This window comes from Amia ocellicauda, chromosome 14, assembly GCF_036373705.1.
Source record: "Amia ocellicauda isolate fAmiCal2 chromosome 14, fAmiCal2.hap1, whole genome shotgun sequence".
NCBI lineage: Eukaryota > Metazoa > Chordata > Actinopteri > Amiiformes > Amiidae > Amia > Amia ocellicauda.
The window spans coordinates 1,612,245-1,633,457 of record NC_089863.1 but is presented as its reverse complement, the minus strand read 5'-3'; the positions used below and the strand labels follow the sequence as shown (position 1 = coordinate 1,633,457).

Genomic DNA, 21,213 nt, shown 5'->3' with positions numbered 1-21,213 from the left:
CAGTATAGTGACATATTATAGTCTTATTTTAGAAAATATTTGGTTATTGGTAAATAGCATAAAATACCTGAAATAAAAGTTAAAATTAGACAATTTAAGATGAGTGAATTAGTCAAAGGGTAAGAATGTTAAGGATACTATTGAAATATAAATTATGAGCATTGAATAAGTGAGCTAAAATTAGTATTGCATAATTTTGAAGGAGAAAATAAAACATAAAAATACTATTAGAATGAGTTTTACGAACCAGAAATAAAAAATTAAATGTTGAAAATTTAATTAGAACTAATTTTTGAAATGGGAATCTGAGGAAACAGTGAAATTTGGTGAAGATATGAATACATAGATAACCAGATACTCCAGGAAATTAAAGGTGTGGTCATTTGGTAGCTGTGAGTTCCACAATGAAGAGTTTTTGAAATCCCCAGATATAAGATGCCTAAATACAAGGTGTAGGTAAGAAATGAACTATTGATCAGTTCAATCTGGCTTTGGGAACAGTTCTTCTGAACCTGTACCGGTGTAGATTGGACTTCAATAGGAGGAAGTGACACAATAAAGACATATATGAGCCGCGCAGGCGGACAGTGTTAGTGCCCAAGCAGGCTCTTCATTGGTGAAATCATTGACTGAACACATTTTTTTTTAAATTTGATTTCCTCAGGTATCTGGGTATTATTATTGAAATCAATTAAAATGCTTATTTTCTAAAAATATATTTTATTAGGAAAATATCTGAATTTATTAACTCAAATAATGGAGCAAAATATGTGTATAAATAGTAATAATACATGTCAATAAATATAACTTGAATTGTCTAGTAAGAAATTAGGAAAAGGAGAAAGAACAGCTGTTAGGATACAGAGTGATGTTTTCAGAGGGTCTGAACGATGTTGATGAAGGTTTCAGGAAGTTGACAAGGGGTTTAAGAGTTGATGAGGCTTAGGGAAGCTGGACAAAGGGAGTTTGATATGTGTGAAAGAAATGTGCTGCCACTTTCAGCACAAGAGTTTTGATGGCGATTGAATGGAATATGAGGGAAAATAAGGAAGTTACTTAAGGTATAACTTAATGTAAAATAAATAAATCATTGAATGAGATATAGTTTAAAATCTAAAGTCATGAAACTGTATGGAAATAGTGCTTTCCCAAACAGAAATACCCTATTAATCAGGAAGGGATTCACCCCCCCAAACAAACACAAAAAAAAAAAAGGGGGGGGGGTATTGGGGCAGTGAAAGTGTCTGTGAGGTCAGCTCCCCACTGAGAGATAAGAGAGCTGCCTTGTAACTAAATACAGATGTACTACTACAAACCAAGCAACATTGTCAACAAAAAGTAATGTCCTGGGAAATCGAGAATAGTTACATTACTAATGCTAATAATACTGATGTTGATACAGATGAATAGAAAAATAACTACTATTATCTGTCTTCACAGGAACCAGCAACAATGAATTTCCCTCACATTTAGTCCACAGGTTCCCTACTCACATGCCATGACACATCAGTGCATAGTCTCCCCTCTCGCACTGGCCTCCGCTCTAAGTGCTGCGGCCCATAATCCGTCCTCATGGCCACTGATGTCAGTGTGTGTGGACGGACAGGAGGGAGGGGGATGGTGGAAACATACGATAGTTACTTTTACCAGAGTATGGTAAGCAACTAACTCTGCTGATTCCAATTGACAACAGGAGGGAGGCGATGTCCAGGAATAGGTGGACAGATTATTAACAATTCATTTCTGATTGATTTCAGGTGCTGAAAATAACATCATTTTATCTTTCAGGAAAAGTTGGAGAAAGGCCTGAAGAAACAATATGGAAATAGATTGAAAAGAAACATGAATAGTCATACAACTCCAACCTCTTTTAAATCTAAGCGCAATTGAAGGATACAGAGTCTGGTTGGACTATGGGCATTTCATGAACTATCCTTTCCATAGTTTAACAGAGTGACTACTGGATTGAAACAATTGTGCTGTTTGGATGTGTGACTGAAGTGTGATATGATATGTGATGTTTCAATGTGATGTAAGTGGATACACACTGAATAATGCTACTATGGTGTATTGTATTATTGTATATGGGAATTGAGTGAAAAACTAGTTCTAAAAATTGTATGTGATAACAAAGCCAATGCTTTGAAATGAACGAATAATACATATTTGCTCTAGTTAAAAAAAAAAAAAAGTTTTATTGCATAAGTCTATTGGGCGATAGAATTGGCTTTAGCGCAGTGCCAATTCGGTTCTGACTTTTGGGAAATATAATGATAATGTTTATGCAAAGATGTGTACAGCAGTCATTACAAGATTTAGTAGAATAAGGATGGAATTATAAAAGGAATTATATAATCTATTCTTAAAGATGAAGGTTTATTCGAAGTAAATTTATATATTGAGACAATGAATGTCCATTAATGGGTAAAATACAAATCAAGACACTGGCAATGTTGGAAGGAAATATTAGAGAAATAAATAATAATAATGAAAATAGGAATAATAGGAGTTGTTCCTAATGAAACTATGGAAATAATTTCAAATGATGGTTCATTTATAAAGAATGAATTGAGGAAAAGATTAATAACAGCCATCATTTACCTAACAACTATTAACTATGTTGTTGAAAGAGCTGCTGTAATAATTATTAAAATAGTCTCAGATATTTAAGTCAGATAAAAGCAAAGAGATAAGCACATTGTTTTGAAAGTTTGACAGCTCCGCACAAAAGAGTAGTTACATTAGGAAGTAAAGTTGATTCAGTAACACAGGAGATATGATGCTGCTGACGACAGCTGAGTGCTGTACTGAAATAATCTGTGATAAATTGGGATCAAGATTATTATTTTGAATTGTCCCTTTACTGGAAACCTTATAGATTGTGTGAATGTCAACTACTGTCCATGTGATAGAGATGCCTTTTATAAGGAGGATCTCTGATGTTGTGCGAACCACACATTGTGTCTTCAGATGACTGATTTATTCCACATGGCAGATATGCACATTATGAATCGTGTCCTGAAGGAACCGATGTCTGACCCGTAGTGGCAGAGGTGCATATGGAGAAGACGCTGGTGTTCTCCTTGAGACACAGTAGGCCGAGGGCACGGCTTTAAAGACAGCCTCACGGCATCTTGAACAGACCGATGTTGAGGTCCACAAAGCTGAAGTGATGCTTGACTTAATGGAGAAATAAGTTAAAATACTGCTATTAAAGGTTGTCCAGATTATAGGAATCTGTAATACATTGTGAAAACAGCTCAAATGACATCTGCAGTAGCATATATTCTTGTATTGGTAGTTAATTTATAATGTACTTTTGGTGGAGATGTCAAATTACACAAATTAATAGAATAAGAGTCATGAAGTAAGAATAAGTCCATTGCCCTTCTCTTGAGAGGTATGGAATGTACAATGTTTATAAATTAAAATGCAACAGAAATATACACTCACCTAAAGGATTATTAGGAACACCTGTTCAATTTCTCATTAATGCAATTATCTAACCAACCAATCACATGGCAGTTGCTTCAATGCATTTAGGGGTGTGGTCCTGGTCAAGACAATCTTCTGAACTCCAAACTGAATGTCTGAATGGGAAAGAAAGGTGATTTAAGCAATTTTGAGCGTGGCATGGTTGTTGGTGCCAGACGGGCCGGTATGAGTATTTCACAATCTGCTCAGTTACTGGGATTTTCACGCACAACCATTTCTAGGGTTTACAAAGAATGGTGTGAAAAGGGAGAAACATCCAGTATGCGGCAGTCCTGTGGGCGAAAATGCCTTGTTGATGCTAGAGGTCAGAGGAGAATGGGCCGACTGATTCAAGCTGATAGAAGAGCAACTTTGACTGAAATAACCACTCGTTACAACCGAGGTATGCAGCAAAGCATTTGTGAAGCCACAACACGTACAACCTTGGGCGGATGGGCTACAACAGCAGAAGACCCCAAAGGGTACCACTCATCTCCACTACAAATAGGAAAAAGAGGCTACAATTTGCACAAGCTCACCAAAATTGGACAGTTGAAGACTGGAAAAATGTTGCCTGGTCTGATGAGTCTCGATTTCTGTTGAGACATTCAGATGGTAGAGTCAGAATTTGGCGTAAACAGAATGAGAACATGGATTCATCATGCCTTGTTACCACTGTGCAGGCTGGTGGTGGTGGTGTAATGGTGTGGGGGATGTTTTCTTGGCACACTTTAGGCCCCTTAGTGCCAATTGGGCATCGTTTAAATGCCACGGCCTACCTGAGCATTGTTTCTGACCATGTCCATCCCTTTATGACCACCATGTACCCATCCTCTGATGGCTACTTCCAGCAGGATAATGCACCATGTCACAAAGGTGGAATCATTTCCAATTGGTTTCTTGAACATGACAATGAGTTCACTGTACTAAACTGGCCCCCACAGTCACCAGATCTCAACCCAATAGAGCATCTTTGGGATGTGGTGGAACGGGAGCTTCGTGCCCTGGATGTGCATCCCACAAATCTCCATCAACTGCAAGATGCTATCCTATCAATATGGGCCAACATTTCTAAAGAATGCTTTCAGCACCTTGTTGAATCAATGCCACGTAGAATTAAGGCAGTTCTGAAGGTGAAAGGGGGTCAAACACAATATTAGTATGGTGTTCCTAATAATCGTTTAGGTGAGTGTGTGTGTATACATATATATATATATATATATATATATATATATATATATATATATATATATATATCATGTTTTTCCTAACCATCTATTATTAGATAAGTTTGCAGATAGTTTTCAGTGTTATGATTTATGTTACAGTTATTTTATCTACTCTTATTTCAAGTATGTGAAGGGTATTTTGTTGCTATAGTTTAATTTAAATTGTTTTATTATTGTAATATGGTACTATGTAGAAACATGTTTTTACATTTAAAAGTTAATCTGTTATACTTTCATGTATGTCTTGAATCCAATTTGAACTGTAGTTTTCAATGAGATATTATTTTACAGAGGGTGTGAATGTAACCGGTGAGGTTAATTGGTCCTCATTATTAAATGCCACTGGTGCAGGTAACTTCTTTAATGGTTCCACGGCTATGGGATTTATAAATGCACTTTCTAGTGTGGGCAGCAAGTCTCTACCTTCCCTTATGCCAGGGCGCTTGAGTTGCTCTCGAGTCGTGTGGAGGTACGTTTTGTTTTAATGTTTGTGTTTCTGTATGGGTTTTTGGTTCGCTATAATTATGTGTATTGTTTGTAGGGTCTTTTGTGACGCAGGATGTGACGTTGTATGACGTGTACGGGTGTGGGGTGGGCAGCTGTATCCCGGAGTAAATGTTATCCATGTGGGCGAGTTGAGCTCCCTGAGGGATTGTTCTGGTCACCACGGTGACATCCTAAATGTGGGTTTTCTATCTTTCACAAGGAGGAGTCCGCTGCTGGTTTCTACGCATTTCCTTTTATGTAACTTTTTGTGGTTGTTCGTATGTAATTTGGACGGGCGGTAGAACGTGATCGGCTTTAATCTGTTGATTGGGTTATGGTTTGTCTTTATATATTTTGTTGAGTTGCCTTTTCTTTCACTTCATAACTGGTTGTTTTTGAAGTGTGCATTGATTTGCTTATAGTTCATTATATATACACACTACATTTATACGTTGGTTCTGGGTTTATGATTAACGTAATTTGACTTGTCCTGTATTATTTTGGTTAGGCTGAAGCGAGTGTTGGTCGCCCCCTGGTGGTGATTGTCTGATTGTACTTGTATGTATTGTAATCGGTTTGTTAATATTTTAACTAGTCCTGCTACATACAGAATACATTGTTACTGTCTTTTATTTGCACGTCTCTGCTTACTCTGGTTTGTTTAAGGGGGGCCTGCATTGGGGCCCTTTAGCTTTAAGTATTTCTTTGGGTGAAACTGCCAAAGTGGCGTAGTTGACAGAAGAGAATCTGTCCGTCCTGCCACAGCTCGGCTCCCTGTGGTTACATATAGGAATGACCTGCCATTTAAACAATTAGAGCTTGGCTGCTATTGACTACTCTAAAATGTGTGATCTTTGAAACAAACATTCAAACTTTTGACTAGTAAAGACTCTCAAAATATGGATCAAGCGGTTTACACACCATGAAGTACCAGTAGACTATGGAACATTAACCTGACAAATTATCGGTTTGCCAGAAGATCGGCACTGCTGTGACATTAGTTTATTATTGAAAAATATAAAAATCTATGAAAAGGTATCGTAAAAGAAATTAGAAACACTGTATACATTATTTTACTTTATAGCAGGAGAAACCGCTATGTGTTATGTTGTTCCCCAGGACCATATTATTTGAGTTGCATGTTGTAAAGCCGGACAGGTCTCTGTGTAGTGGATTGAGAGGAGTAGTGGCGCTACACTGTTGTGCTCGTCATTGTACTCATCACTGCAACTCGGCTTATAAGACAAATAAACCAAAGTGCCAGGAACAATAAATTGTGTCAAGGAGTCCTGATGTCAGCTGAACCCCAAACAACACGTCTACCTCCAACTTGTTTCACAGTCTACTTTATTAGTGTATTTTAGCAGACACTTTTATCCAAGGTAACTTACAGAGACTAGGGTGTGTGAACTATGCATCAGCTGCAGAGACACTTACAATTACATCTCACCTGAATGATGGAGCACAAGGAGCTTAAGTGACTTGCTCAGGAGACACTTCTTCACACAGAGAGGCGTCACAATCTGAACAAACTCCCCAGCGATGTGGCTGAAGAGACAATTTGGGAACATTCAAAAACAGACTGGATAGGATCCTTGATCACTCAGTTATTAATGGACACCAGACGAGTAATCCTTTGTAGAGTAGAGTTTCACGGTTTACATATTGGCGGCAGCGGTGGGATATTGTTTGTTTTTGTTTTTTCTCTAGCGAGGCCAGATGCAGGGAGCTGTGCTTGTGGGTGACGGAGACAAAACCACGTGGGTGGTGAGTGAACTGTACAGTTAAAAACAAAACTAAGATAAAAAACATGGAAAATCCGATAGACCCAGAGATTAATGTAGACGCAGCAAATGAAAATGAACCGATTAATGCAAAAAGACGCACAAATTCGACCAGAGTAACACATGATCGTGTTGAGCTGCCTCCTTGCTTTCACGGAGATGGGAAGGATAAAGAAAGTCTTTCTCTGTGGAACACGCATCTGGAATTGGCTGTAAATGCTGCACAAACACACAGCACCAGGATCTTGCAACAATTTTACCAACACGTTTAAGTGGAGATGAACTGTCATACTGGGTTTCTTTACCCTCTGAAATACAAAAAGACTATGCTAAAACAGTAGAGAAATTAAAAGAAGTCTTTGGAAGAAAAGAATACCTACTGCATTTTCAAACTTTTTTTAATGCAAGACCCCGTCAGCCTAAAGAAGCATTAGACGTTTATGCAGCCGAAGTTCGCAGACTTGTGCAAGAGGCGTTTCCCAGTTACGGACAGCCAGCTATTGAAATGGAGCGTTTTAGGCGTTTTGTTGCTGGTTTAGTCCCAGTGCTGCAGGAAAAGTGTTATGAGCATGGTGCAAGTAGATTGGAGCAAGCCCAAAAAATTAAGGAAGCAGTAAGAACTGCATCTTCACATTTCTCAAGCACAGTGAGAAGGTTCTGGAACAACCATCTATATGTAAATCTGGAAATAACCCAACAGCTATGGTGTCAAGCAAGTCCATTACATCTACGTCAGAGGAATCCCCCAAATTACTACAAGCTATTGCAGATTTAACTGCAGATGTTAAAGCACTCGGAGTAGAGGTGAGCCAGTTGAAGCAACAGCAAGAAAATCTCAAACATGTGCACAGCCAGTACAAAGAGGGGAAAAAGGACCGTCGGCCTTCTCCAGAATGGATGAAACAAGACCGTGGCAGAGAAAAATATCGTGCATCAAGACAAGCATCCCCTGATGGGTATAATTCTTCCTTCTAGATCACAAAGAGATGTTTCTTCATCTTTATATGGAGAGCACAGTTACAGAAACATGTCTCCTGGACCAAGACCCTACATAGGCAAAAATATGAAAGGCTAGATTACTACTACTACTACTACTACTACTAGATAGCAGCTTTTACTTACAGAGATCAAGAATGACAAGTCAGTCTAAATGGTCTAAACCTTAGAAAATCCTGAATATATGTAACAAGCTATATGATGTAGCCGAGACACGAGACTACGACACTTTGTTTTAGAGTCAAGGAACACACCCTCATCGCACAGGGACCTCGGATCTTGCTCACCAAATCAGGACAACCAGGTAAATACAATTATATATCTTTTTACAATACAAACAACACGAATGAAATATAAGCCAATAACCACTATCCTCAGGACAGGAAGTCTGAGGCAGCACCAGAGAACAATTTTTAATTAAATATAAACTAACTTTATATCAAATCTGGCACCAAATTAAAACCCTAATACAAAAAATCTAAAGGATTAGGATCTGGGACTGACAATCTCCACTGCCTCCTCCCACTTCTAACAATAACAATCCTCAGCCCGATGCAGCACAAACACATCTAATCGTCTCCTTTTTCTTAGATCTCTGCAAACTCCTGTCCAACTCAAGAAATGCCGGCAGGTATGTAGAGCTTCAGGTGAAGATAAAGTGACAAACGCTTAATGCTTTATAAAAAATAGCAAACCGGCAGGGAGAGCTTTGGCTGAAAGATAAAGGGGACAAATGCCTAAGGTTTGTATAACCAAAGACAGATCACAGTTCTTTGTCTCCACAGACAGGAAGCAGCGTCTCAGCCCGGGGGAAAGATTATATGAAGCACCAAAATAAAGCCGGTTCAACAAATTCAGTCCGTCCACTGTATTTCTGTGACTGGAAAAGCAGAATACAGTTCACTTATATGGTATGCAGTCCTAGTCCCTGGAGCCTCTGTACCGTAGGAATCCCCCTAGACTGCCGCACAGCCGTGGCGTCTCGGGTTCGGCCTGATAAGTGTGCAGGCTTGGCTTAGACAGCGTCCTGCGGCGTCAAGGAAGACTGCCTTCCTCTTTTCCCCCGGCAAAATAGTGCAAAATGCCTTTCTGCTTTTGATTGCTTACTCTTCCCACTCAGGAGAAAAGACCCATCTTCTATTGCCACAAAGAAAGGGAGACAATTTAAATCCCACCACCACATCACAAAATCAGTGACAATATAATAAAATAAGAATAAGAATAATAACTCGATAACACTCGATAGGTGAAACGAAAACATGTGAATGAAAAGTGCAAACAAATAAAGAAATAAGGAATAAGGTAATAATAATAATAATAATAATAATAATAATAATAATAATAATAATAATAATAGTGTCATACACTTCACCGTGATATATATACAACATTTTAAGAAATAGAATGCAGACAATTTAAATGGAAACTTTCAGTGTGTGTGTGTGTGTGTGTGTGTACAGGTGTATATTCACACCACCATGTACACTACATTTAATGAAACTAACATACTTGAGAAATCCTTAAATAGATAACAATAATAGAATGTATATTTAAAAACTGTTAAAACTCAAATAAAACTCAATAAAAGCTGCATTTGTAATAATATTAGTAACAAACCATGTTCTGTAAAATAAATATCTAATGTAATCAATTTATGCAATAAGATAAAGTAAATAAACTCAATAAGTTTTAAGCACAAGCCTATGTGTGTATGTATATTTGTATGATTTACACATTACAATAGCTTGGGGGTGCAGTCTGAAGAGCTTAGTGGTCTTGGTTGTATTGACAGTAAGAAGTTTGAACAGCCTTCAGCACAACTAACTAGTAACATTCTTACAGACATTAAGAATGAAAACACAATTTTAATCACATTTCCCCCGACATTAAGTACATTTCAAAGAAAGGTGATGAGGATTCAGGGGGCCCTGAGAGGGAGGGGGCCCTGCGTGTCTTGTCGGTGGGATATCTTATGTTGAATTTGAGATATATTGAATTGAATTTGAGATATATTAAATTGAATTTGAGATATATTTAATTGAATTTGAGATATATTGAATTGAATTTGAGGTATCTTCAAATAGAGTTAATTTGAGATATCTCAAATGCAATTCAAGATATCTCAAATTCAACATAAGATATCTTGAATTGTATTGTGAGATATCTCTAAATGACAGTTTGGCTTGCCATAGTGGTTTCCTATAACTCAACTGAGCGGAGAGACACGGCAGGAAGGAAGAGCTGAGAGAGAGAGAAAGAAAGAAAGAAAGAAAGTGAAAGTGCTGCTGAGAGGGAGAACTGTGTAGATGTTCCTGCTGAGAGAGACAGAGAGAGAGAAGAGGAAAGAAAAGAGGCAGAAAAGACAGAGACAGAGAGAGAATAGAAGAGAAAAGAGGCAGAACAGAGTAACTTTTCATTTTGGAGGAAAGCAAGTCCTTCAACAGCTGCTCTGAGAGAGAGAGAGAGAGAGAGAGAGAGAGAGAGAGAGAGAGAGAGAGAGAGAGAGAGAGAGATGGCGAGCAGATGGTCCTCCTCCCTTGGTGGTGAGTTGCCTGTTGTGTCTGAGACAGTTATTTGTATAGATGCGCAGATCCGATAATTCGTATCAATATCGGTCCGATACAGGACAGAAATATGGGCTCAAATTACCGCCATGAGTAACGAATTCAAAATAAAATATATTGTAACCGAGAAAAATAAAGTTGAGAAAAAATGGATGTTGAGATCAAAAACATAACAATCGAAAGCAGAAGATCTAGAATTGTAAACAAAAACGATATGAAAAGCAAAACAAAAAAACTTGAAAGCAAATAATTTAAAATCGAGACCAAAGCTCGCACTGATGGAGTCCATTTCACACACAGGATGTGATCTCTGCTTTTGATTTCTCTGGATTTGATTTTAGTTTCGTTTACAGCCCGGTTTTGTCATGAGGGCGGGGTTTAGAGGGAGGCGTGGATCCTGGGTCTCCATTGGTCCACTAGGTTTGAGTGGCGGTTCTTCCTCACCCAATCAGTGAGCAGGGTGGGATGGTTTGTAGTCTTTAAAAGTGTATTTCACTGCCTAGAACCCAGTGTCCAAGGAGCATGCGCAGTTCACCCTGCACTGTAGCCCACACGTCAGTCCCCGAGTAAAAGAATCATGTAAAATAAGACATATTTCTTATAGAAGAATCTGCCCTCATGATGAAGAGAGGAAACTCAGTCGCATTAGAGGGCTCTGTAAAAGACGGGCAAGTGGCATGATTGTTGTAGCAGTTGTTTCAGGTGAAGCAGCTAAATCTTCAAGTGAAAACTTAAATGTAAGACTTAGGACTAACACTGGAGATGCTATTTATGATAATGTTAAGTTATTTGAGTCACATTCTACATTGAGAAGTATTTTATTTTACTGGAAATGCTTTTATTTTTAGATATATATTGAAGTTTGAGTTCTTTATATTGTCATCTTTTAATCCAGTTATTTCACTAGAATTATATACACACAGATCAGCCATAACATTATGACCACCTGCCTAATATCGTGTAGGTCCCCCTTTTGCCACCAAAACAGCCCTGACCCGTCGAGGCATGGACTCCACTAGACCTCTGAAGGTGTGCTGTGGTATCTGGCACCAAGACGTTAGCGGCAAATCCTTTAAGTCCTGTAAGTTGAAAGGTGGGGCCTCCATGGATCGGACTTGTTTGCCCAGCACATCCCACAGATGCTCGATTGGATTGAGGCCAAGTCAACACCTTGAACTCGTGATTCATCAGACCAGGCCACCTTCTTCCATTGCTCCGTGGTCCAGTTCTGATGCTCACGTGCCCATTGTAGGCCCTTTCGGCAGTTCACCGCTTTTCCTTCCTTGGACACTTTTGATAGGTACTGACCACTGCAGACCAGGAACACCCCACAAGAGCTGCAGTTTTGGAGATGCTGTGACCCAGTCGTCTAGCATCACAATCTGGCCCTTGTCAAAGTCGCTGAGATCCTTACACTGCCCATTTTTCCTGCTTCTAACACATCAACTTTGAGGACAAAATGTTCACTTGCTGCCTAATATATCCCACCCACTGACAGGTGCCATGATAACGAGATTATCAGTGTCATTCACTTCACCTGTCAGTGATCATATTGTTATGGCTGATCAGTGTATATTTGTTATATAGCCTAAATGCTGCCATTTTATTTTGTACAAAGCTGTACTTTCAGTGATATTTCAGGATTCGTAGTTTTTTTAATTTAAAACCGTGACTAAATAAAAGGAAGCACCATTACTGCATAAGTCACGCTGTTGTGGGCTTTGTATTTTTTCCTTTAGGGAAATACAGAATTTGTTTCACAGTTTGAGCATGACGATTTTTAGATGGCTATCGTAAGCAAAGTGCATCCATACCAATGGCATATTAACAGCTTAGTATTTGAGACCAAAAAAAGATCAGATCGTATCGGTATCGGCAGATAGTCAAGGTTGACGTATCGGAAAAGAAAAAGTGGTATCGAGCCAACCCTACACTCTAAAAAAACATACACCGTCTCTACTTAAAAAAGGCAACTATTTGCATGGATCTTTGTAAGTAATTTCAGCTCTAAATTCTACAAACCTATTACTGTCAGACAAAAACTACAAAACTAAGTTCAACCAACATGGCTTATTCATGTTCATACTCATAGGAATATTAAGCTGATCCAACTAGCAGTGTTTTGTCAGTTCTACTCAATATCTTATGCATATTGTTGACTTAAACATATTAAGAATTAATTGCTCAATTATATGAAGTTAAGAAAAACAAAAATAAAGACTTATTTATTGGTAAGCGTTGTACACAAACAATTGTATGATAACATACAGCTCTGGAAAGAATTAAGAGACCACTCCTAGTTCAGAAATCAATGTTAATTTTTCCAGAGCTGTATATAACATAAAAGAGCACTTCTTGAAAACATTTGAGAGAACACAAAAAAACTATACGGAAAGTGAAAACAAAAAATTAACTTCTGTCGATAAGCTCTGCTAATTGGTCACCTTGTCAACAAAACTCAGATTGCCTTACTTACAGAAAAGTAATGTTCACCTGGGGCACCTGCTGTATCTTCTTCTTTAAAGGGACATGCTCAGATACAACATCCAACAGTAAGACATGGCCCTCAGTAAAAAAGGAAAAGAAAACTACACATCCTAGCCTTTTCCCAGGACACCCTCTTTACACCACACACACCCCTCCCTCTCCCACAAGCACACTGATACAAACACATTCACCCAGCGCTCACACAACACCCGATCACTCACAGCACTTATACATACATGTACATTTACGCACACACAAACTCTCTCTCTCTGTCTCTCTCTCTCTCTCTCTCTCACACACACACACACACACAAGGTATATCAACACAAATATACTTACAAAAACAGTGAATAAATGAACAATGACCTCAAATAATCCCATCGAATGTGAGAAAGGTGGCTCAGGAGGGCAGTTTGTGTTTGAGAGACATCACTTCTGGGCTGCCTTTCAGGTTGTCCAACTTCAGAAGTAACTTTTGAAATTTCTCCAAAGTAGGCTTCAGTTCATTTGGGTTTTGGGGATTCAGAGCACATATCAGGCCCATCAGCAAGGCTGTGGTGCATCAAGCCCCTCCAGGATCTCTGCTCCCTCGATCACGATGGACACACTGTCCATATCAAAATAAATTAACCAAAGTAAGAATATTACAATGAAATTGGTATGAGAAGGGGATTCTCCGCAGTTGAGACAACTCTCAATGGTAAAAGTCCCATCTGTTGGAAAGACTGCTGCTCCCCCAGAATAGGCTGTTTCTACAGTTTCTATTTATTCTAAAAATAATTATCGACTGATACAGAATTATATTTAATTGTGAGATATCTTCCCAATAGAGAGGACTTTTTACCATGAAGAGAATACAGGAGTTTGTGGGTCTAGTGAAGACTGAATCTGACTGTTCTTTAAATGATGGCATCATCAGGCCTATTCATACCTAGAGATGTCCTTAATGAGCTTGATCTTCACTCCTGCAGCTCCTCCTCTTGATGAGAACAAGGACATTAGTTCTGGGGTATATCGGTCAGGTTTTGCCATAAAATTGGTCTCAAAACTGACTTTGGTTATCCTCTTGAATTCTTCATTGATCTGCTTGGTAAAATAATGATAAAGAGATATGAAATGTCAGATGCAAAGGAACTTAACTGTGAAGGCATTCCTGAATATTTGATTAACTACCTAATGCCATTGGCTCCTACAGATTAAATGGAAAATGAAAAATCCTTTCATAGAGCCGGGTTAAACTTTAAGATTGACATATAGTTTCTCAGACTTCCAACCACTTAGACTAACCGGTACAAAATGGGCAACAATCTACAATGCCTGCTTAACTAACAACACACTGTAAGAAAACAATTCAAACTAATTCAGAACACCTATCCCTGATGAATAATACGGAGATTGTCCAGACCACAAGCGGTCAGTTATAATAACGCAGCTTGCTACAGACTATGTGCCCAAGACCACGCTTTTAGACATTAAGAAATAAAATAAAATAATATTCATATATTTTTCTAAATGCACTGAGATCACACGAGAGGTACTGTGACGGCAGATAACTAGCAAACTAAAGTTAGCAAGCTAGCTAAATCTTTTATAATTACATTTAGATTATTCTAATCCATTCATTCAGATTTCCTCTTCCCAACAAAAATAACCTGCCACACAGTAGAGATGTGTCAACACACTCAGAGATATTGACAGGAAATGGACTTTCAATAATAACACATGACTAGCGTCTTGGGCCAACACAGACAATCCAGCAGAAACAATTCCTACAGTCGGAAAAACTCAATCGTCACAAAAGCACTGAGATAACATGTTTTTTGTGAAGGGGAGAGAAGTAAAGTGCGGGCAGAGAGCTTGAGTGGGATAGAGAGGGTGGGTATAGAGAGAAAGTGGGGAGATGAAGGGAGAATGAGAAAAAATGAGAGGAAAAAACAATGAGAAGAAAGGGAGCGCAGAAGGAGGGAGGGACTGGGACAGAGGGAGGGAGAGAGAGAGAGGGAGTCGGGGGCAGGATATTGGTGGGGATGGTGGGAGAGAAGAGGGGAAAAGTGGAAGACGGAGGGAAGTAGATGAATATGGAGGGAAGGAGAAGAGAAATGGAGGAGAGAAATATCAATATGGCAGTAAAAAGAAAAACAATGTCAGTTATAAGAAGTGAGCAGGTTCGGCCATTATTGAAGAAAGTCACGGAAAAAAACAGATCAATTCCAATTCAGATTTGCTTCATCGCCCCCCACACTGTGACAACACACACACGAATACACACAGACATATAGAGGAGAGACGACACAATCAACACAGCGGACAACACTGTGCTCACACTCACCACACACACACACACGAGAATAATAAAGCACAAATAAAGAAAGAAGAAGGGAGAGAGGGAGGGGACGAGTGTGGGAGAGGGAGGGATGGAGGGAGAGGCAGTGGGGCTGAAGAGGGATATAAACTGTGTTGTTTCTCTCTGACAGGGGGGAGACAGACTGCTTCCCCTGAGACACAGTGTCTCTCAGAGCTGAGGATTGTGCTGCTGGGGTGGAGAGGGACTGGGAAGAGTTCATCAGGAAACACCATCCTGGGCAGAGAGGCGTTTCAGACTGGAGTGGCTGAGCAGAGTGAGAAGAGCCAGGGTGACGTGGCCGGGAGGCAGGTCACTGTGGTCGACACACCAGGCTGGAGGTGGACTGATTCTGTACAGGAGAGTCCAGAGTGTGTTAAACAGGAGATTGTGCGCAGTGTGTCTCTGTGTCCCCCGGGACCCCACGCTCTCCTCCTGGCCATTCCTGTGTGGAGGAGGTCATTCACAGAGAGAGAGAGGAGATCAGCGCAGGAACACCTGGAGCTCCTCAGTGAGAGAGTCTGGAGACACACTATAGTGCTGTTCACTGGGGGGGACAAACTGGGAGACACAACCATTGAGCAGCACATTGAGAGACACAAGGAGCTCCAGTGGCTGGTGGAGAAATGTGGGAACAGGTATCATGTTCTCAACAACAGGGACAGGAGCGACGGCACTCAGGTCACAGAGCTGCTGGACAAGATAGACGAGATGCTGGCAGGACTGAGTGTCTTTCACTACAGGAGGGGGATAGAAGGGCTGCAGGAGAAGGGAGAGAAGAGAGAGAGGGAACTCAGTAAGAATGAGAAAGAGAGGCAGAGAGCAATAGATCATCTAAAAAGGGAGTTTGAGGAGAGAGAGAGGAAGATGCAGTGGGAGATAAAAGAGAGTGAGGAAGGAAGAGAGAAAGAAATGGAAGAAAAGGTGAAACAGAAAGATGAGGAGAGGAAGAGAGAGATGGAAGACCTGAAACAGAGGCATAAGCAGAGAGAGGAAGAGAGAGAGAGGGAGGTTCAAGAGAAACTAAAAAAGATGAATGAGGAGAGAGAGAATGAGATAGAGGAGATTAAAATGGGCTATGGAGAGAAAGAGAGAGAAATGGAAAAAAAGCTGAAAGAGAGGGATGAACAAAGAGAGAGAAAGATAGCAGAGCTGACACAGAGATTAGGGGAGAGAGAAAGAGAGATGGATCAGATCAGAAAGGAGTGTGAGGTGAAGGAGAGAGAGAGGGAAGAGGAGCTGAAGGAGAAGTATAGAGAGAGGGAGAGAGAGAGAGAGGAGGAGCTGAAACAGAGGATGGAGGAGGAGTGGAGCAGGAGAGAAGAGGAGCTGAAGGAGAAGATGAGAAAGACACTGAAGGAAGAGGAGCTGGAGAAAGAGACAGAGGAATCCACACGACCTGTCAAGAGGAGGAACAGCCTGGAGATCAACCCTCCCAAGAGTGAGTCTGATTAATGCTGTATCACTGACTCTGATCTCACTGGCTCTCCTCTCAGTCTGTATCACTGACTCTGATCTCACTGGCTCTCCTCTCAGTCTGTATCACTGACTCTCTGATCTCACTGGCTCTCCTCTCAGTCTGTATCACTGACTGTGATCTCACTGGCTCTCCTCTCAGTCTGTATCACTGACTCTGATCTCACTGGCTCTCCTCTCAGTCTGTATCACTGACTCTCTGATCTCACTGGCTCTCCTCTCAGTCTGTATCACTGACTCTGATCTCACTGGCTCTCCTCTCAGTCTGTATCACTGACTCTCTGATCTCACTGGCTCTTCTAATTTGATGCGTCATTATTGTGTTGTTTGTTGTGCTGATATTTCCTCCCAACTACAGACAGTATCCCAGTCTGGCTCATTGCCGCTCTACTGCAGTGACACACTCAGCCCATTCTCAGCAGTGTGTCTGTGCCGTGTTGTCGTCTCAGCTCTGACTGTGTGTTGTGTTGTGTTGCAGTGAGTGGAGGTGCCGCTCCAGAGAGAAGCCCAGGAGAGACTCCCAGTCCAGACGCCCCGGCGCCTCCCAGTCTCCCTGAGCTGAGGCTGGTGCTGCTGGGGAGGACTGGGGCTGGGAAGAGCGCGGCAGGAAACACCATCCTGGGCCGAGAGGAGTTTCCCTCTGAAGCCAGCAGCTCTGCAGTGACACAGGAGAGCGCCAAGAGAAGAGGACGCGTGGCTGGGAGACGGGTGGCTGTGGTGGACACACCAGACTGGTTCCACACGCCTCTCTCTCAGGGGGACGTGAGACGGGACGTGGGGCTCTGTATCAACCTGTCTGCCCCGGGACCCCACGCTTTCCTCCTGGTGACCCCGCTGGGCCGATCCACAGGGGAGGAGAGGAGGACGCTGGAGAGGGTGCGGGAGATCTTCGGGGAGGGGGCTGCGGGGCGCACCGTGTTCCTCTTCACCCACGCCGACCAGCTGAACGGCAAGAGCGTCCAGGAGTTTTTGGAGACGGGCAGCGAGGAGCTCCGGTGGCTGGTGGAGAAGTGCGGGAACAGGTACCACACTCTGGACAACAAGAACAGGGGCGATGGCACTCAGGTCACACAGCTCCTGGCCAAAATCCAGGAGGTGGTGGCGGCAAACAATGGCAGCCACTACAGCAGCCAGATGTACCAGGAGGCAGAGTCCCGGATCAGACAGAGGCAAGAGCAGATCCTGAGGGACAGAGATGAGAGGAAACAGAGGGAAGAGGAAGGGCTGAGGGAGAAGCAGCAGAAGGAAGTGCACAACTGCCTCCACAGGATGGAGGGGGAGCTCCAGCAGCGAGAGGAGAAGATCAGAGCGCTGGAGGAGCGGATAGCAGAGCTGGAGGAGAGGCTGAGGGAGGAGAGGGACGAGGAGAGCAGGAGAGCGCTGGAGGAGGAGCTGAGGAGAGAGCGAGAGCAGAGAGAGAGGCTGGAGAGAGAGAGGGAGGTGCTGACTGAGGAGCGGGAGAGGGAGAGGAAAGAGATGGAGGAGAGACACCGGAGGGAGATGGAGGAGCTCAGGCGGCGCTATGAGAGACAGGCCAGAGACGAGGCAGAGAGACACAGAGAGGCCCTGCAGGAGGTCAGGGAGTCGACAGCACAGTGCACTGCAGCAGGACAGGAGCACAGGAGCAGACGGGGCAGCAGGAGGTTCTTCTGTTTGTAGATTAAAGAGGAGCGTCAGTCGTGTGAGGAGTCGTGTTGACCAGTAAAGAAGCAGCTTTTAGCTTCTGTAGAGGGTCTCAGCTCCCCAGTCCCAGTCCAGAGCGTTGTGGCCCCATACTGTGCTGACTGTAGGAGTCTGCTCTCAGACATGCTCCCTCACACTAAACTCAACACACTGCACAGCAAAATCTATAGTTTTAAAATATTGTGTTAAAAATCAGTATTATTTCAACATTCATTGGGTGAAATTAACACTCTGAGAGTTAAACGATCTTGAGAATCAGTGTTAATACTGGGTCTCAAAATAAAGAGTGTTGAATTAACACTGTCCTGGTGTTAAAACAACTTAACTTTCCCACAATGCATTCTGGAAGTTTCCGGAATAATTGTTGTTTTATTTGTGTTTTTTTTCTTAATTATTGTAAATATGTTAATTATTGTAAATAAAGTAAAATGTGTCTTTACCCACCAATATATTGATATTTGTGTTGTCTGGTTTTACTACCCCAAGTTTAAGTCATGTCTTTGAATCAACACCTACCAAACAAAATGTCTCCTTTATTTTTCTGTTAGTGGTGGTGCTTGTGAGCATTACTGGTATATTGGTTTTCCTCCTTGCTCCCATTCCCGCAGCCCTTGACTGTGACCCTACATCTTGATAGCACTTAGCTTTCACCGTCCAGGATGTATGACCTCACTTACTGTACTTGCCTGTGTAAATTGGAAGTTGTAAAATGTATTATATTTGCTGTTTTATGTAAATTGAATTTGTAATGTTTGATGCCTTTACTTGTTTTTCACTTATGTTGAGTAAGGGCGTCTGGCAAGAAATAAAATCAATAATGATAATAAAAATATATATATATATATATATATATGCATGATTAGTTTGTTTGTCTTACTGGGTCTGGGTATTTATTTATTTATTTATTTAAAAGTTAACAGTAAAACCAATTAAATGACAATATTTTTTTAGATGTGTGTATATATACACCGATCAGCCATAACATTATGACCACCTGCCTAATATTGTGTAGGTCCCAAAACAGTCCTGACCCGTCGAGGCATGGACTCCACTAGACCTCTGAAGGTGTGCTGTGGTATCTGGCAAGACGTCAGCAGCAGATCCTTTAAGTCCTGTAAGTTGCGAGGTGGGGCCTCCATGGATCGGACTTGTTTGTCCAGCACATCCCACAGATGCTCGATTGGATTGAGATCTGGGGAATTTGGAGGCCAAGTCAACACCTTGAACTCGTGATTCATCAGACCAGGCCACCTTCTTCCATTGCTCCGTGGTCCAGTTCTGATGCTCACGTGCCCATTGTAGGTCCTTTCGGCAGTGGACAGGGGTCAGCATGGGCACCCTGACTGGTCTGCGGCTACGCAGCCCCATACGCAACAAACTGCGACGCACTGTGTGTTCTGACACCTTTCTATCAGAACCAGCATTCACTTTTTCAGCAATTTCAGCTACAGTAGCTCCTCTGTTGGATCGGACCACACGGGCCAGCCTTCGCTCCCCACGTGCATCAGTGAGCCTTGGCCGTCCATGACCCTGTCGCCAGTTCACCGCTTTTCCATCCTTGGACACTTTTGATAGGTACTGACCACTGCAGACCGGGAACAGCCACAAGAGCTGCAGTTTTGGAGATGCTCTGACCCAGTCGTCTAGCCATCACAATCTGGTCCTTGTCAAAGTCCCTCAGATCCTTATGCTGCACATTTTTCCTGCTTCTAACACATCAATTTTGAGGACAAAATGTTCACTTGCTGCCTAATATATCCCACCCACTGACAGGTGCCATGATAACGAGATTATCAGTGTCATTCACTTCACCTGTCAGTGCTCATAATGTCAGGGCTACATAATCATAAGAACATAAGAAAGCACTACAGCACACTGACACACAGCTCCACTACACCCCTGACTGTGTCACTACAGCACACTGACACACAGCTCCACTACACCCCTGACTGTGTCACTACAGCACACTGACACACAGCTCCACTACACCCCTGACTGTGTCACTACAGCACACTGACACACAGCTCCACTACACCCCTGACTGTGTCACTACAGCACACTGACACACAGCTCCACTACACCCCTGACTGTGTCACTACAGCACACTGACACACAGCTCCACTACACCCCTGACTGTGTCACTACAGCACACTGACACACAGCTCCACTAGACCACTGACAATCTCTCTCTCTCTCTCTCTCTCTCTCTCTCTCTCTCTCTCTCTCTGCAGTGTCTGGCTCAGAGGACCCTGCCCTGGAGGAGCCCTGAGCCCCAGTGTGCTCTGTACAGCCATGGGGACTGACAGCTGTGCTGAAGGGGCTGTGGGACTGGGGCTCCTGAGCGGGACACCCTGCTCTGAGCTCACACTGCGGGGCTCATGTGGACGCCCTGCTCTGAGCTCACACTGCGGGGCTCATGTGGACACCCTGCTCTGAGCTCACACTGCGGGGCTCATGTGGACGCCCTGCTCTGAGCTCACACTGCGGGGCTCATGTGGACATCACTGGGTTTCACATCACTGTCTGTGTATAAAGATATTAAAGTGCTGTGTGTTGTTCTGTGTGTTTATATCATATGGACTGAGCTGTAAATATCTGCTTTATATCACAGTGTGACCAGTACAGATCTAAACAGTGCCTGATACAGGAGTGCCCACTGTACTGTATTAAAGGGCTGGATATTGTTTTATATG

General features: G+C 42.0%; 1 protein-coding gene across 1 annotated transcript; it reads left to right on the top strand.

Annotated features, from left to right (window-relative positions):
* The first annotated feature begins 10,264 nt into the window (after positions 1 to 10,264).
* LOC136768246 (GTPase IMAP family member 8-like) lies at positions 10,265 to 19,364 on the top strand. The gene is made up of 3 exons (XM_066722342.1): positions 10,265 to 10,512; positions 15,495 to 16,802; positions 17,316 to 19,364. The coding sequence occupies exons 1-3, from the start codon at positions 10,482 to 10,484 to the stop codon at positions 18,494 to 18,496; spliced, it is 2,520 nt and encodes an 839-aa protein (XP_066578439.1). The 5' UTR covers positions 10,265 to 10,481; the 3' UTR covers positions 18,497 to 19,364.
* The last annotated feature ends 1,849 nt before the right edge of the window (positions 19,365 to 21,213 follow it).

Coding starts and splice junctions, on each gene's coding strand:
- LOC136768246 (XM_066722342.1), top strand. CDS start 10,482: ATGGCGAGCAGATGGTCCTCCTCCCTTGGTG. Junction 10,513..15,494: donor ATGGTCCTCCTCCCTTGGTG/GTGAGTTGCCTG, acceptor TCTCTCTGACAG/GGGGGAGACAGACTGCTTCC. Junction 16,803..17,315: donor GGAGATCAACCCTCCCAAGA/GTGAGTCTGATT, acceptor GTTGTGTTGCAG/TGAGTGGAGGTGCCGCTCCA.